This window comes from Leptodactylus fuscus, unplaced genomic scaffold (assembly GCF_031893055.1).
Source record: "Leptodactylus fuscus isolate aLepFus1 unplaced genomic scaffold, aLepFus1.hap2 HAP2_SCAFFOLD_80, whole genome shotgun sequence".
NCBI classification, from domain to species: Eukaryota; Metazoa; Chordata; class Amphibia; order Anura; family Leptodactylidae; genus Leptodactylus; species Leptodactylus fuscus.
Window position 1 is genome coordinate 312,252 of NW_027440839.1, and position 14,078 is coordinate 326,329.

Genomic DNA, 14,078 nt, shown 5'->3' on the forward strand with positions numbered 1-14,078 from the left:
TATAAGAATAATATATGTTATTAATATATATAATATTATAATAGACAGAGGCTGCTGCAGATAATAGTAAGTTTCTATCTCACCCCAACTGAGTATCTTATGTTTGATCATAGCAGCTAGTCTCCATCTAAGTGTTCAAGCGCCTTGGGCACCACTGTATTTTATCTGATTGCCACCTTCCTGAACTTCCGAGGGCGGTGATTGGTTGCCATGACAGGCGAGAGCCTATTGAAGGGTCCCGGGCTTGTCATTACATTAGGCAATAGATTTTACCATATACAGCAGTGCATTAGTATTGAAGTATGAGCAATGAGACCCTCTGAGGACCTTGCACCCTCAATATATATTATACACACTATATAAATTTGGTGACTCGCAGAATACAGGTAACATCATTTATATCACATAGTAATTGCTGTAAAAATGAAACCCATAAGAAATTGGCACAAATGCATTTTTTTCCAATTCCACCTCATTCAGAATTTTTTTTGTACAAAGTGCAATTTGTCCTACAAACAATAAGCCCCCCCCCCCCCACACACTCTAATCTGTGAGCTGAAAAATACAAAAAATGAGTAAAAAACAGATGCTCAAGAAAAAATTGGCAAACAGCTGTAATTCCGGAGCCGCGGGGGCCCGAGCAGGGATCTGCAACTTGTGTTAAAGCGAAGAATCAATCTTGGTTTTAAAACAAGACCAAGAGTGTGTCTGTATACATAGATATCACTGCTTACAGCGGAGCGGCATCTCCTCACAACTTCACTTTATCCAGTATATAGGAGAACACGAGCACTGGTATATAGGAGAACACGAGTACTGGTATATAGGAGAACACCAGTACTAATATATAGGAGAACACGAGTACTGGTATATAGGAGAACACGAGCACTGGTATATAGGAGAACACGAGTACTAATATATAGGAGAACACGAGTACTGGTATATAGGAGAACACGAGTACTGGTATATAGGAGAACACCAGTACTAATATATAGGAGAACACGAGCACTGGTATATAGGAGAACACGAGTACTAATATATAGGAGAACACGAGTACTGGTATATAGGAGAACACGAGTACCGGTATATAGGAGAACACGAGTACTGGTATATAGGAGAACACGAGTACTGGTATATAGGAGAACACCAGTACTAATATATAGGAGAACACGAGTACTGGTATATAGGAGAACACGAGCACTGGTATATAGGAGAACACGAGTACTAATATATAGGAGAACACGAGTACTGGTATATAGGAGAACACGAGTACTGGTATATAGGAGAACACCAGTACTAATATATAGGAGAACACGAGCACTGGTATATAGGAGAACACGAGTACTAATATATAGGAGAACACGAGTACTGGTATATAGGAGAACACGAGTACCGGTATATAGGAGAACACGAGTACTGGTATATAGGAGAACACGAGTACCGGTATATAGGAGAACACGAGTACTGGTATATAGGAGAACACGAGCACTGGTATATAGGAGAACACGAGCACTGGTATATAGGAGAACACGAGTACTAATATATAGGAGAACACGAGTACTGGTATATAGGAGAACACGAGTACCGGTATATAGGAGAACACGAGTACTGGTATATAGGAGAACACGAGTACTGGTATATAGGAGAACACGAGTACTGGTATATAGGAGAACACGAGTACTGGTATATAGGAGAACAGGAGTACTGGTATATAGGAGAACACGAGTACTGGTATATAGGAGAACACGAGTACTGGTATATAGGAGAACAGGAGTACTGGTATATAGGAGAACACGAGTACTGGTATATAGGAGAACACGAGTACTGGTATATAGGAGAACACGAGCACCGGCAGTGCAGGAGAACACGAGTACTGGTATATAGGAGAACACGAGTACTGGTATATAGGAGAACACGAGCACCGGCAGTGCAGGAGAACACGAGTACTGGTATATAGGAGAACACGAGTACTGGTATATAGGAGAACACGAGTACGGGTATATAGGAGAACACGAGCACCGGCAGTGCAGGAGAACAGGATTTTATGATTCTTCTGTCCCATAATCCCAAGCAATGGGCTTTTATTAGTAGGGTTGAGCGATTGGGATCGGAAAGGAATTCCAATCCTGATCTTTTCCGATGGGATCAAGGTCAGAGGTTATCTCAAGATCGGCTCCACCCTATTCATATATATGTCATTCATAGGGTTAAGTGATCGGGATCAGAAAAGATCGGATTCCGATCGGCGATCGAACATATTTCACGATCAGGATCGGCTGGAAAATGATCGAAAATCGGATTTTAAAATTGCTCCTGAAATCTCAAGATCGTCTCAACCCTAATTATTAGTGAATGTCACTGGATATAGGGGGTCGGTGATCGCTCTGTTACCTCGCCCCTCAGGATACACAATTACCATAGATTTCTATGAAATAATAATATTTGTTGGGTTTACACCGCGCCCTGCAATGTATACGGAGTGGTAGATAGTGAGGACTAACATAGTTTACATATTGTAGCACATCCACCCAGCAGGGGTCACTGAATGTCGCCTGCAGTGGTTTTATGGCTGCCATATTGATCCCTTGTTATGGGTGTCACGTTACCCTTGCTTACACTTTCCATATCACCTGCACTCCGCAGGTAAAGAATAACAAGTAGGCTATAAGAGCAGATACAAGAACCCCACACCCAGCCTGAGAGCATAGACCGGGGGGGCTGCAGGGTGATACACAGGGCCGTGCCACCCAATGTTAGGACCCTCGCCAGGAGACCAGGTGGTAAATGTCCTTCTATACGGTTATCAGGACATTATATGGCGCCATATGACTCACTGGTTTTCCCAATACAGCTGGACATAGAGCAAACAATGAACCTTACGTGACTGATATTTGATCTTTACGTTTCCGTGTATCTACAGTTCCACCCTTCATCCTTTCTGTGGTGTAGCGCGTGACTCAGACGGGTGATGTGTTCCCATGACAGTCTGTAAGACCAGTCCAGTAGTGACATGATGGTACATGGGGATGAATATGGGAGAACGGCCATGTGGGAATGGGGAACACTCTCCGTAGTATCTGCACATACATCTGTATACACAGTACCAGGAGCGTGAGCAGGATTAGCATCACTACATAGAGCCCGAGCACTGCGGGATCGATTCTGGGCGTCAGACCCCACCGATCTGACATCGATGAGGACCGATCCTAAGGACAGACATAATGGTTCAGTCTACAATACTCCATTACCTGTCCCCGTGGCTGGACATGCCCAGATACAAGTATCACCAGATGACCAGCTTTTGATGACAATATTGTTTCGCTGTGTTGCCCCAGATTCAGTAATACAGTGAACACTACGGTCACCAAAAATCTGCAGCTACCGCCCATGGATATGAAGGAGGAGTTCAGGTATTTTTGGATGCAGAAACTGCCGCAAAATCAGCTCTAAAAAACACGGAGAGAAAAGTGGAAAGGGGAACGGAATCCGCGACCAGCCACGTGAACCTAGCCTAAGCCTTGCTTACTTGTCGCACATGAGTACGCCACATTCTGGTGAGTCTTACATCCGAATCTTACACAATGTGATCTCCTCTACGTGTCTATGTGCGGCCGACCAGTCTCGTTCATTACACCTTTTCAGGGGTCTTGTTAACCTGTTGCGATTTAGAACTGGTTTCATAAGATATTGTACTCTATCCCCAAATCCCGCCCTGGTAAAGCCGGACACGTCAGAACTAAATGTACTCACAACAGGCGCAGATTTCAGGCTCTGCCCCTCTTATCACACTGGTGGATGAAGCCCCCTTTATGTATCGGAGGGTTTCGTGGCAGGATACGATGGAGGATAGACTGGTCTATGGGATGAGACTATCACACCGGTGTGTACCAGCGAGTAGAAAGGAGGAGGCACAGACACAGTGTGAACACTGCCGTATAATGTATCAGATGTTATATAGAAAACCAGAAGGTCTAGTCTATGCGTACTGGGGTCCTCCGCCCACTTGTCACGCTACACAAACATACACGAAAAATAATTACCCTGATGTCATTACACAACCGTCTACACAGTCTCTACTCTCACTCTCTGCTATTTGCCCCGACAATAGTCCATCTAAGCAGTCTCTGCCCTCACTTTCTGTCTTCTGCCCCCTATAGTCTATCTAAGCAGTCTCTGCCCTCACTTTCCGTCTTCTGCCCCCTATAGTCTATCTAAGCAGTCTCTGCCCTCACTTTCTGTCTTCTGCCCCCTATAGTCTATCTAAGCAGTCTCTGCCCTCACTTTCTGTCTTCTGCCCTCTCGGCCTCCTCTCGCCTCCGGTATTATTTGGCCGTCCTTTACCCTCATGTTTATCGCACTTGTTTTCTATCTACATTACAGTTTCTGTATTTTATCTCTAAGACCCTGAGAGACAGTAAAGCCCCAATAATTGCCCCGCCATACCTCACAGTCAGTGAGTGAGTAACAGAGGAGGTAACAAAATACAATGTCCGAAAACTCCCATAACGTGAACCTTTATCTAATTCCAGACCAGAATTCTGAACGTTTGAACCAATGTCAGGTTATGGTAATGTTTGGAGTAAATTCCGTTATACATGAGTATTGTACTGAACATGGCCTAAAACTGGATCCACCTGAAAGTTTGTGACCCCCTTCATGATAATTGTAATATCCCCCCCCCTAAAAAGGACCATCACATAAGACATACGGCATATAAGAGAGGTGAATATGTTACCTGAAAGCCGAGCGCAATGTATAGACTTCCAAGATCTACGGGGAAAGCCACATCAACAAGGAATGTAAAGGAGGGGGCGCGACTGTTCAAGTGTTATTTACACAGGTTTAACCCTGTCTGCTACTATTCTGGAAGGTTCTGCTTTCTCAGTCTTAACCCCACCGTGACCTCCACACAGTATAATGTCCTCCTTATGGCGCACAGACAATATAAAGATCACTTATGGTCCCCATACAATATAATGTCCTCCTTATGGCGCACAGACAATATAAAGATCACTTATGGTCCCCATACAATATAATGTCCTCCTTATGGCGCACAGACAATATAAAGATCACTTATGGTCCCCATACAATATAATGTCCTCCTTATGGCGCACAGACAATATAATGACCACTTATGGTCCCCATACAGTATAATGTCCTCCTTATGGCTCACAGACAATATAAAGATCACTTATGGTCCCCATACAGTATAATGTCCTCCTTATGGCTCACAGACAATATAAAGATCACTTATGGTCTCCATACAGTATAATGTCCTCCTTATGGCTCACAGACAATATAAAGAACAACTATTGGTCCCCATACAGTATAATGTCCTCCTTATGGCTCACAGACAATATAATGACCACTTATGGTCCCCATACAGTATAAGGTCCTCCTTATGGCGCACAGACAATATAATGACCACTTACGGTCCTCATACAGTATAATGTCCTCCTTATGCCCCACAGACAATATAATGACCACTTATGGTCCCCATACAGTATAATGTCCTCCTTATGGCCCACAGACAATATAATGACCACTTATGGTCCCCATACAGTATAAGGTCCTCCTTATGGCTCACAGACAATATAATGACCACTTATGGTCCCCATACAGTATAAGGTCCTCCTTATGGCCCACAGACAATATAATGACCACTTATGGTCCCCATACAGTATAATGTCCTCCTTATGGCCCACAGACAATATAATGACCACTCATGGTCCCCATACAGTATAATGTCCTCCTTATGGCTCACAGACAATATAATGACCACTTATGGTCCCCATACAGTATAAGGTCCTCCTTATGGCCCACAGACAATATAATGACCACTTATGGTCCCCATACAGTATAAGGTCCTCCTTATGGCCCACAGACAATATAATGACCACTTATGGTCCCCATACAGTATAATGTCCTCCTTATGGCCCACAGACAATATAATGACCACTCATGGTCCCCATACAGTATAATGTCCTCCTTATGGCTCACAGACAATATAATGACCACTTATGGTCCCCATACAGTATAAGGTCCTCCTTATGGCCCACAGACAATATAATGACCACTTATGGTCCCCATACAGTATAAGGTCCTCCTTAAGGCCCACAGACAATATAATGACCACTTATGGTCCCCATACAGTATAATGTCCTCCTTATGGCCCACAGGCAATATAATGACCACTCATGGTCCCCATACAGTATAATGTCCTCCTTATGGCTCACAGACAATATAATGACCACTTATGGTCCCCATACAGTATAATGTCCTCCTTATGGCCCACAGACAATATAATGACCACTTATGGTCCCCATACAGTATAATGTCCTCCTTATGGCCCACAGACAATATAATGACCACTCATGGTCCCCATACAGTATAATGTCCTCCTTATGGCGCACAGACAATATAATGACCACTTATGGTCCCCATACAGTATAATGTCCTCCTTATGGCGCACAGACAATATAATGACCACTCATGGTCCCCATACAGTATAATGTCCTCCTTATGGCTCACAGACAATATAATGACCACTTATGGTCCCCATACAGTATAATGTCCTCCTTATGGCTCACAGACAATATAATGACCACTTATGGTCCCCATACAGTATAATGTCCTCCTTATGGCCCACAGACAATATACTGACCACTTATGGTTCCCATACAGTATAATGTCCTCCTTAAGGCCCACAGACAATATAATGACCACTTATGGTCCCCATACAGTATAATGTCCTCCTTATGGCGCACAGACAATATAATGACCACTTATGGTCCCCATACAGTATAATGGATGTTTTACTCCGTTTTCTTAAAACTTTATAAGTAGGAGAAGCCGGCCTGCGTCCAAGATGACAAGAGCAGCCATAGAGGTTGAGTGGTGACACGCGGAGGTGACTGATCCGCACTGTACCGTTGTAGTCGGCTCCATCTGATGCATGGTCATTTACTGGTCAGGCCTCTTTTTTGATGTGACCCGAACATAACTCCTCTTTGCTCCTCTCTAGTTGTGTCCACTGAACACAACCTGTCCACGGTGAGCGCATGTTACCTGTATCTTTTTTTACATCAACTCACTTGACGTCCACCACTATTTTGCCCCGTGGGATTGGCTCTGCAAAATGGCACTGAGCCAGTGAGACCCAGACCCAGTCATGGTGAGATGTTGTAATGGTGGACCATGGACAGGTAGTTATCTGGGTACCAACTGAGGTATAAAACGCCAGCCTAAATTTCCAACACACTCACACCTTAGAACCATTGCCCAGCTGTCTGACGGACTATAACACACACTGACAATGGCAGCCGACAACCTGCCAAAAAAATCTACATACAAGGGTGAAGTGGATGGGGTGTATCCGGATTCTAATATGGAGGATCTATCCTTAGGTCTGACATTCAACGCCCCCACCGATCAGCTGTTTGATGGAGGAATTAAGATATCACAAAAGGTCCATTGTTTATATTGAATCCAAAAAGAAACAATTTCTGGATGATGACAGTATGGCGGCCATATATTGCTACCTCCCTATAAGTGTAAGGACTCGTAAACTGGTCATATCACTGTATTCGCCTATAGGGGCCCATTCTTATTATATCTTATCAGGGCATTGAGATGGGTATGGATCATCAAATATAGGAAGACGAGGAGGAGAAGGAGGAGGAGGAATCATTACCACCTCCGGAAGGTTTCTCACTCATCTCTAGAAAGATTCCCACAAGATGAAAACCTTATTACATTTAGGAGGTTCCTCTCCCCACATCTTGACGGTTCTAACCCTTGTCTTTGTGTTCTACAAGGACTCGCGAGCAGAATGACTTGCGGTTTTGCCGTCGACATTTAAGTTCGAGTTTCACTTATATTTTTTGTTTTGGGGAAATGCAGAAAAAGGATCATTTCTGCATTTTGTTGTAATGTTTCTCTCTATGCCATTAACCCATTAATAAGGGGTAGTGATGACCTATCCACAGGATACCCGAACCCCAAACCGATCAGCTGATGTGGTTGCTGGAAGCCATATACTAAGTATAGTAGCCCTGCACCTACTGAAGTGAATGGAACCAGGCACCACCACTACACTGTATGGACCAGAAGCTGTATACAGTGTACAGAGCTCCGTATCCCCAGACCTCAGGTTGTGACCTCACCTACTGTAGGATGTTTCTCCATACCAGAATCTCCATATCCCCACCCATCACTATTGTCAGACTGAGCTTTCCATGGCTCCATCTCTTGGTCATAGTTTCCTGTATCTCAAGGTTCCTATCCGGTGGCTACCGCAAGTTCTTCAAGGGTTCTGTGATACATCCAGAAGACAACCACTCCTTGGGACAAAAACAGATTATGTCTCAGGTCCACCATGATCTCATCACACTAGTTCTCCAACATCTCAGAGGCTTCTGATAACCATCCTATGCTTTTGGGATCTCACATTTCGATTTAGGCCGGGGCCCCATGTGGTTTAATCGCTGAGGTTCAGTCTAGCGAATTCCATCGACACATTGTGGAAAAATACGCACAAGTGAACGAAGCTAAGCTGCAATACTACTGGGCATGTTACAGTGCAGTCTCGTCAAGCACTAATGGGTCCGACCCCCTGATATTGATAACATATCCTAAAGATAAGTTATTTCCTTAGGTAACCTCACTTCAGTCACAGCTGTCTCACCAGTCCACCCATAGGAATGGTCTATAAATCCAACCATGCCCCCAATGTCTGAGCACACTACTGTGCTCACCTAAGCTTGGCTTCCATATTGATCCCAAAGCACGAGTGGTCAACCTAAATCTACAAACAACGGGTGATGATGCACTCCACCACCAAGGATATAGACCATATGGAACACTGGCTGGCCCACCGCCCACATGGCCTCACTATCAGCCCCCGGACTAGAAGAAGAACATAAAGAAAGAGGGAAAAACTAACTATTGCCAATTAATGGAGGTAGATGTTAGTGCCAGGCCCATTACGAATTACACAAAAATTTTTCACAATTTTTGGGTTCCGTCTTGCCAAGATTGTTCAACATCTTCTCTGGTCCCCAGGTCATGTAGGAGGCACCAACGTCATCATGATGACATTGTAGAATCAGAGTATGATGATGTTCTTGGCCCACATTGGCCCATTGAGGACCTATCGCAGGCCTCAATGATGATCTGGAGGCCCAAGAAGATGGTGGATGGCCTGGGAAGAGAAGAATGTCCAAAGACGCCACAGTGGAGTCCAGGGAAGGAGGGAGATTTATTTTATTTTTAGAGCCTTCCACGGTCTAATAAAATTTCCCAGCAAACCTCTCGAATATTTGCAAAACCAATCTTACAAGGTTCGCCCATCGCTAGTAGAGTCTCCATAGGTCAACATCCGACCCTGTAACAAACCTGAAAACTGAGGGCAATAACTAAACCAGAATCTCCTCCAAAACAAAAAGACTCCAATCAATGACGATGTTTTTTTTGTTACTTTTTAGTAAATCCAAGTGTTTTGGCAGAGAGGACATGACATGGTTAAATTAAAGTCACAGTCTCATGTTGTCAAGAAACCGGCACACGTCTGTTGTCAGAGTTGTCAGAGACTCTCATTGACCCGTTGTGGTCAGGTTTATGACTCGCTGCCTCGTCCTGTAGCCACAGCTTCTCCTTTCCGTCACGCCTTTGTTTCCTCATTGACATCAGTAGTAAAAACCTAACAGTCTTAACTTGGCTTAAAGCTGGACGTGCCTGGAAGTTAGTGACCCCCTTTTATCAGTCTCCCCCCCCATAATACAAGACGCTACATATCTATAGGATAGAAGAGAGATGAACGTCTTACCTGGAAGGCGAGCACAGCGCGGGGAATTACAAGACGTGAGGAGGAAGGAAGGGAGGATCCTCGCAACGTTACACTCACTGTAGTCATATTAACCCTATCAGCTCCTTACACATATATGGCCCTGTGCCTGCGACCATCACATAGACATGGCGGCCGGGACTGACGTGTACGGCGGGGTTATCTCCAGCACCACATGGGGGTCACATCCTCATTTTCTTTAACCATTTCCAGGCCGGGTCTATTTCCCATGTTCATGACCGGACACATTTTTCAGTTTTTTTTCCGTACGTGCGGTTTTGAGGGCTATAATATTATTCAAATCATTTTTGCGCCTTCTTTTCAGAGACACATAGGACTTTATTTTATACATCGGTTTTATTTTTGCATGTTTTTGCTTTATTGATATTGTCTGATGAAATCTACATAAGAAATAAGGAATTTGTTTCTGTTTTTCATGTTTTTCTTTAATAACACAAAATCTAAATTTTTTTTTTACTCTAGGGCCCCTCTGTATTTTCTGCGAGAAGAACCGCTATAACTGTTGCAGAATCCAGGCCAGAAATATGTGAGGAATCTGCGATATCTCAAGTCACCCTATAAGTTAGAGATCCCATATGGTTTTATAGGTTGGTTTTGGCCCCGCCCATGTCACCTACTTCCTGTTTAGTCTTGGTGACTTCCTGTCTACCTTGGAGGGAGGGGCTTAGGGCGGAGACTGAGACAGAAGTGCGAATGGTCTGCGGGGATAGGTAACAAATCAGTATGGAGCGGCAGTAGCCATCCCCTCTCCTCCCACTAGGGGCCTGACAACAACAAAAGTCACCCCTCCATGCTGACAGGTGACGTTAAGGTCGGAGCAAGCTTTAACTCTGTCAACTACAACTCCCAGCATGCCCTTCAGATAGTGTAGGTATAGCAGAAGGCAAGGCTTATATGGAGGGTTAGCTTATACCGCCCCCTTCTTCATGGTAACAATAGGCTTATAATTTGTCAGGTGTATATCAGATTTTGGATTGGCCAAGGGCAGGATAAATGGTGGGATCACCTGTGTACATAACTCCAGAGGATGTGACATGTGGGAGGAGCTATATGTTGGGTGACTTTGGGGCACGCACCCAGTTTGCAGTGTGACACCTATGTATGCTGGGTAGGCTCTGTGGCTATCTGGCGTATTATACCGTCCTTTGACCTCTTGGTGTTACTATACTGACATAGGAGGGCCTTGTCCTGTTTAATGTCTTCTACTATATAATAGACAAACCTACGGGTAAGTATGAATGCAATTTTATTTTCTAGCTCTCTCTTTCAATTTTTTGAATTTCAATGTTCAATTTCTGGACAACCCCTTTAAGGGACAATATGCTGTGATATAAGGTATCAGAGACTCTCCCATGTTATGTGCCAGTGTGTGGATGTGTTGGTGCGGTGCGCCACCTACTGGACAGATATTGAACAGTACATATAGACTTGGGTCACCAGGAGATAATGACGTATACACGCAGTATGGTATATTGGTTTATTCAGCGTATCTACAGATCCCAGTACTAATACTTACAAACATCTAATAAAAATTACATTATATCATAAAGTGTATAAAAATACCCCCGACCGTCCCCTCCCCCTATTATCTCTTCTCATCCTCTCTGTTGTCCACCCTCTGTCATCAACTCCATCTGTCTGCCATCCTTCTTCTCTCTCCTGTCCCCTCTTTACTCTTTGCCTTCTCTCCTTCAGTGCTTCATCACTTCTTCTGTTGTCCTCTCCTTCCTTCCTCTCTTCCTTCTCTCCTTCCTCTCTGCCTTCTCTCCTTCCTTCCTCTCTGCCTTCTCTCCTTCCCCTCTTTCTTCTCTCCTTCCTCTCTGCCTTCTCTCCGTCCTCTCTTCCTTCTCTCCGTCCTCTTTTCCTTCTCTCCTTCCTTCCTCTCTGCCTTCTCTCCTTCATCTTTTCCTTCTCTCCTTTCTCCCTCTTTGCCTTCTCTCCTTCATCTTTTCCTTCTCTCCTTCCTCTCTTCCTTCTCTCCTTCCTCTCTGCCTTCTCTCCTTCCTTGCTCTCTGCCTTCTCTCCTTCATCTTTTCCTTCTCTCCTTCCTCTCTTCCTTCTCTCCTTCCTTCCTCTCTTCCTTCTCTCCTTCCTTCCTCTCTTCCTTCTCTCCTCCCTCTCTGCCTTCTCTCCTTCCTCTCTTCCTTCTCTCCTCCCTCTCTTCCTTCTCTCCTTCATCTTTTCCTTCTCTCCTTCCTCTCTTCCTTCTCTCCTTCCTCTCTTCCTTCTCTCCTTCCTTCTCTCCTTCCTCTCTTCCTTCTCTCCTTCCTCTCTTCCTTCTCTCCTTCCTTCTCTCCTCCCTCTCTTCCTTCTCTCCTTCCTCTCTTCCTTCTCTCCTTCCTTCTCTCCTTCCTCTCTTCCTTCTCTCCTTCCTTCTCTCCTTCCTCTCTTCCTTCTCTCCTTCCTTCTCTCCTTCCTCTCTTCCTTCTCTCCTCCCTCTCTTCCTTCTCTCCTTCATCTTTTCCTTCTCTCCTTCCTCTCTTCCTTCTCTCCTTCCTCTCTTCCTTCTCTCCTTCCTCTCTTCCTTCTCTCCTTCCTTCTCTCCTTCCTCTCTTCCTTCTCTCCTTCCTCTCTTCCTTCTCTCCTTCCTCTCTGCTTTCACCACCTCACTATTCTCTGTACTTAAAGGTCCACTCCTCGTCTCCCCCTCTCTGTAGAGTCCTGTTAGCAGACGACTAGGGTTGTCACTACACATGACGGGGACATCTCCTGGACGCCTGTGATCATGGTGTCCTCATTCCACTTGTGGTCATATTCCCCCGGTATGTCTACAATGCTCTCCCTTCCTTCTATGACATTATATCAGTCCCTTTGATGGAGACATTAGAGTGGGATAATAGTAGACAGTCGTAGTTCGCTGCTCCCCAGTACTTGGTCAAGCTTCATGCCAGTCCCTCTGTTTATGACTTTCATCTTCAGCCTGAGATTATCTAAATCGCCTTTTTTTACCCCTTCAAAATAAAAGTCCTCATTGAAGATGGGGTTCCTGCTACGCCGGATCACGGTGCTTCGCTGCTTCTGTAGTTTTCCAGGCATGAGATAGATCACCACACAACAATTGATGGTGCGCGGGTCTTGATACAACAGATACAAGTTCTCAGCATTGACCAGTTTCACCCTCAGACGTTCCAGCTCTTTCACATACTCGATAGACAATCGCAGAAGACCTCCTTTACTTAATGCCACCTCCGTCTCCTTGGTCAGACGCTCCTGACAGCAAATAAAGTCCAGGTTAAGGATTGGAGGAGGAACCAGATGCATCATGGAGGCCCTTGTACTGGAGTGGTTTTCCTTGGTGGGCAGGTTTGGACTGGTGTCTGTAGAGCTGGTTTCCTCCGTAGACAAGGAGCTGGCTCTGGTTAAGGTGTTGACAGTCAGGCTACGGCAATAATGGAGACGATTGCCAAGATGAGGAACAACTGGACTCCCTTCTGGAGAGCGACTTAGAAGTGGAGAACTATAGGGAGAAGACTCTGCAGAAGATGTTGTGTCATTGTCCATGATTCCACAAGGAAACCTGTGGTGACGCAAGTCGTGAGAAGATGATTTCCAGTTCACAATATGGTCTGGGTCTGATGGGGATAAGGGCTTTAAGTCACAAGGACCATGCGTGTAACACATCTGATGGAAGAGAGACTCTCTCCTTCGCGTATGCGGGCTCTCAGACAGGTGCGGACTTCCCAGAATGCTGGCCGCTATGGACTGATGGTGTCTTTGTTCTGAAGTCTCAGCCTCCGGCTCCATGTCTTCCACCTGGATAACATGACGACTTGCCGACCTAAGCAAGGCCTTTGGAGAAGATCTGACTCCAACATCCGAAGGTTTCTTCTGTAGCCATTTTCCAATGTGACCACCTCCATCTGGGAGCGAGGACAGTTTAGGTGGGATAAAGAACGTAGGAATTTTATTTGGGGTGAGAATATTCGGACATGAGGGCAAAAGCTTCTTCTTAGAGCAAAACATCGAGATGGAAGACTTTCTTGGACCGTACTGTCAAGATGTACCTGAAATGGAGGACAAAAAGATTTCATTTACTAGAATTACCAAGCCAGGAGGGCTAAGAAATCTTCTACTTTTTATACAATCTCTGCTTGTTTGGAGAGAAGAAAAATATCAAAGTGGTCGCCAAACATTAATGGTTATCCCCAAATTAAAAAGTGCCAAGAACCAGAAAAGAGAAGCTAAATCTGTACAAACTTTTATGCAAAAATTA

General features: G+C 44.8%; 1 protein-coding gene across 2 annotated transcripts; it reads right to left on the bottom strand.

Moving 5' to 3' along the window:
• Positions 1–11,592: 11,592 nt before the first annotated feature.
• Positions 11,593–13,842, bottom strand: LOC142188794 (C2 calcium-dependent domain-containing protein 4C-like). 2 transcript variants are annotated; one of them, XM_075261995.1, is made up of 2 exons: positions 12,476–13,842; positions 11,593–11,663 (listed from the first exon to the last, which is right to left on the bottom strand). In XM_075261995.1, exon 1 carries the CDS (start codon positions 13,826–13,828, stop codon positions 12,689–12,691), a length of 1,140 nt encoding a protein of 379 aa, XP_075118096.1. In that variant the 5' UTR covers positions 13,829–13,842; the 3' UTR covers positions 11,593–11,663; positions 12,476–12,688. The 2 variants fall into 2 exon arrangements, with proteins under 2 accessions (XP_075118096.1, XP_075118095.1); XM_075261994.1 differs by having other exon boundaries at positions 11,598–11,895.
• Positions 13,843–14,078: the final 236 nt, after the last annotated feature.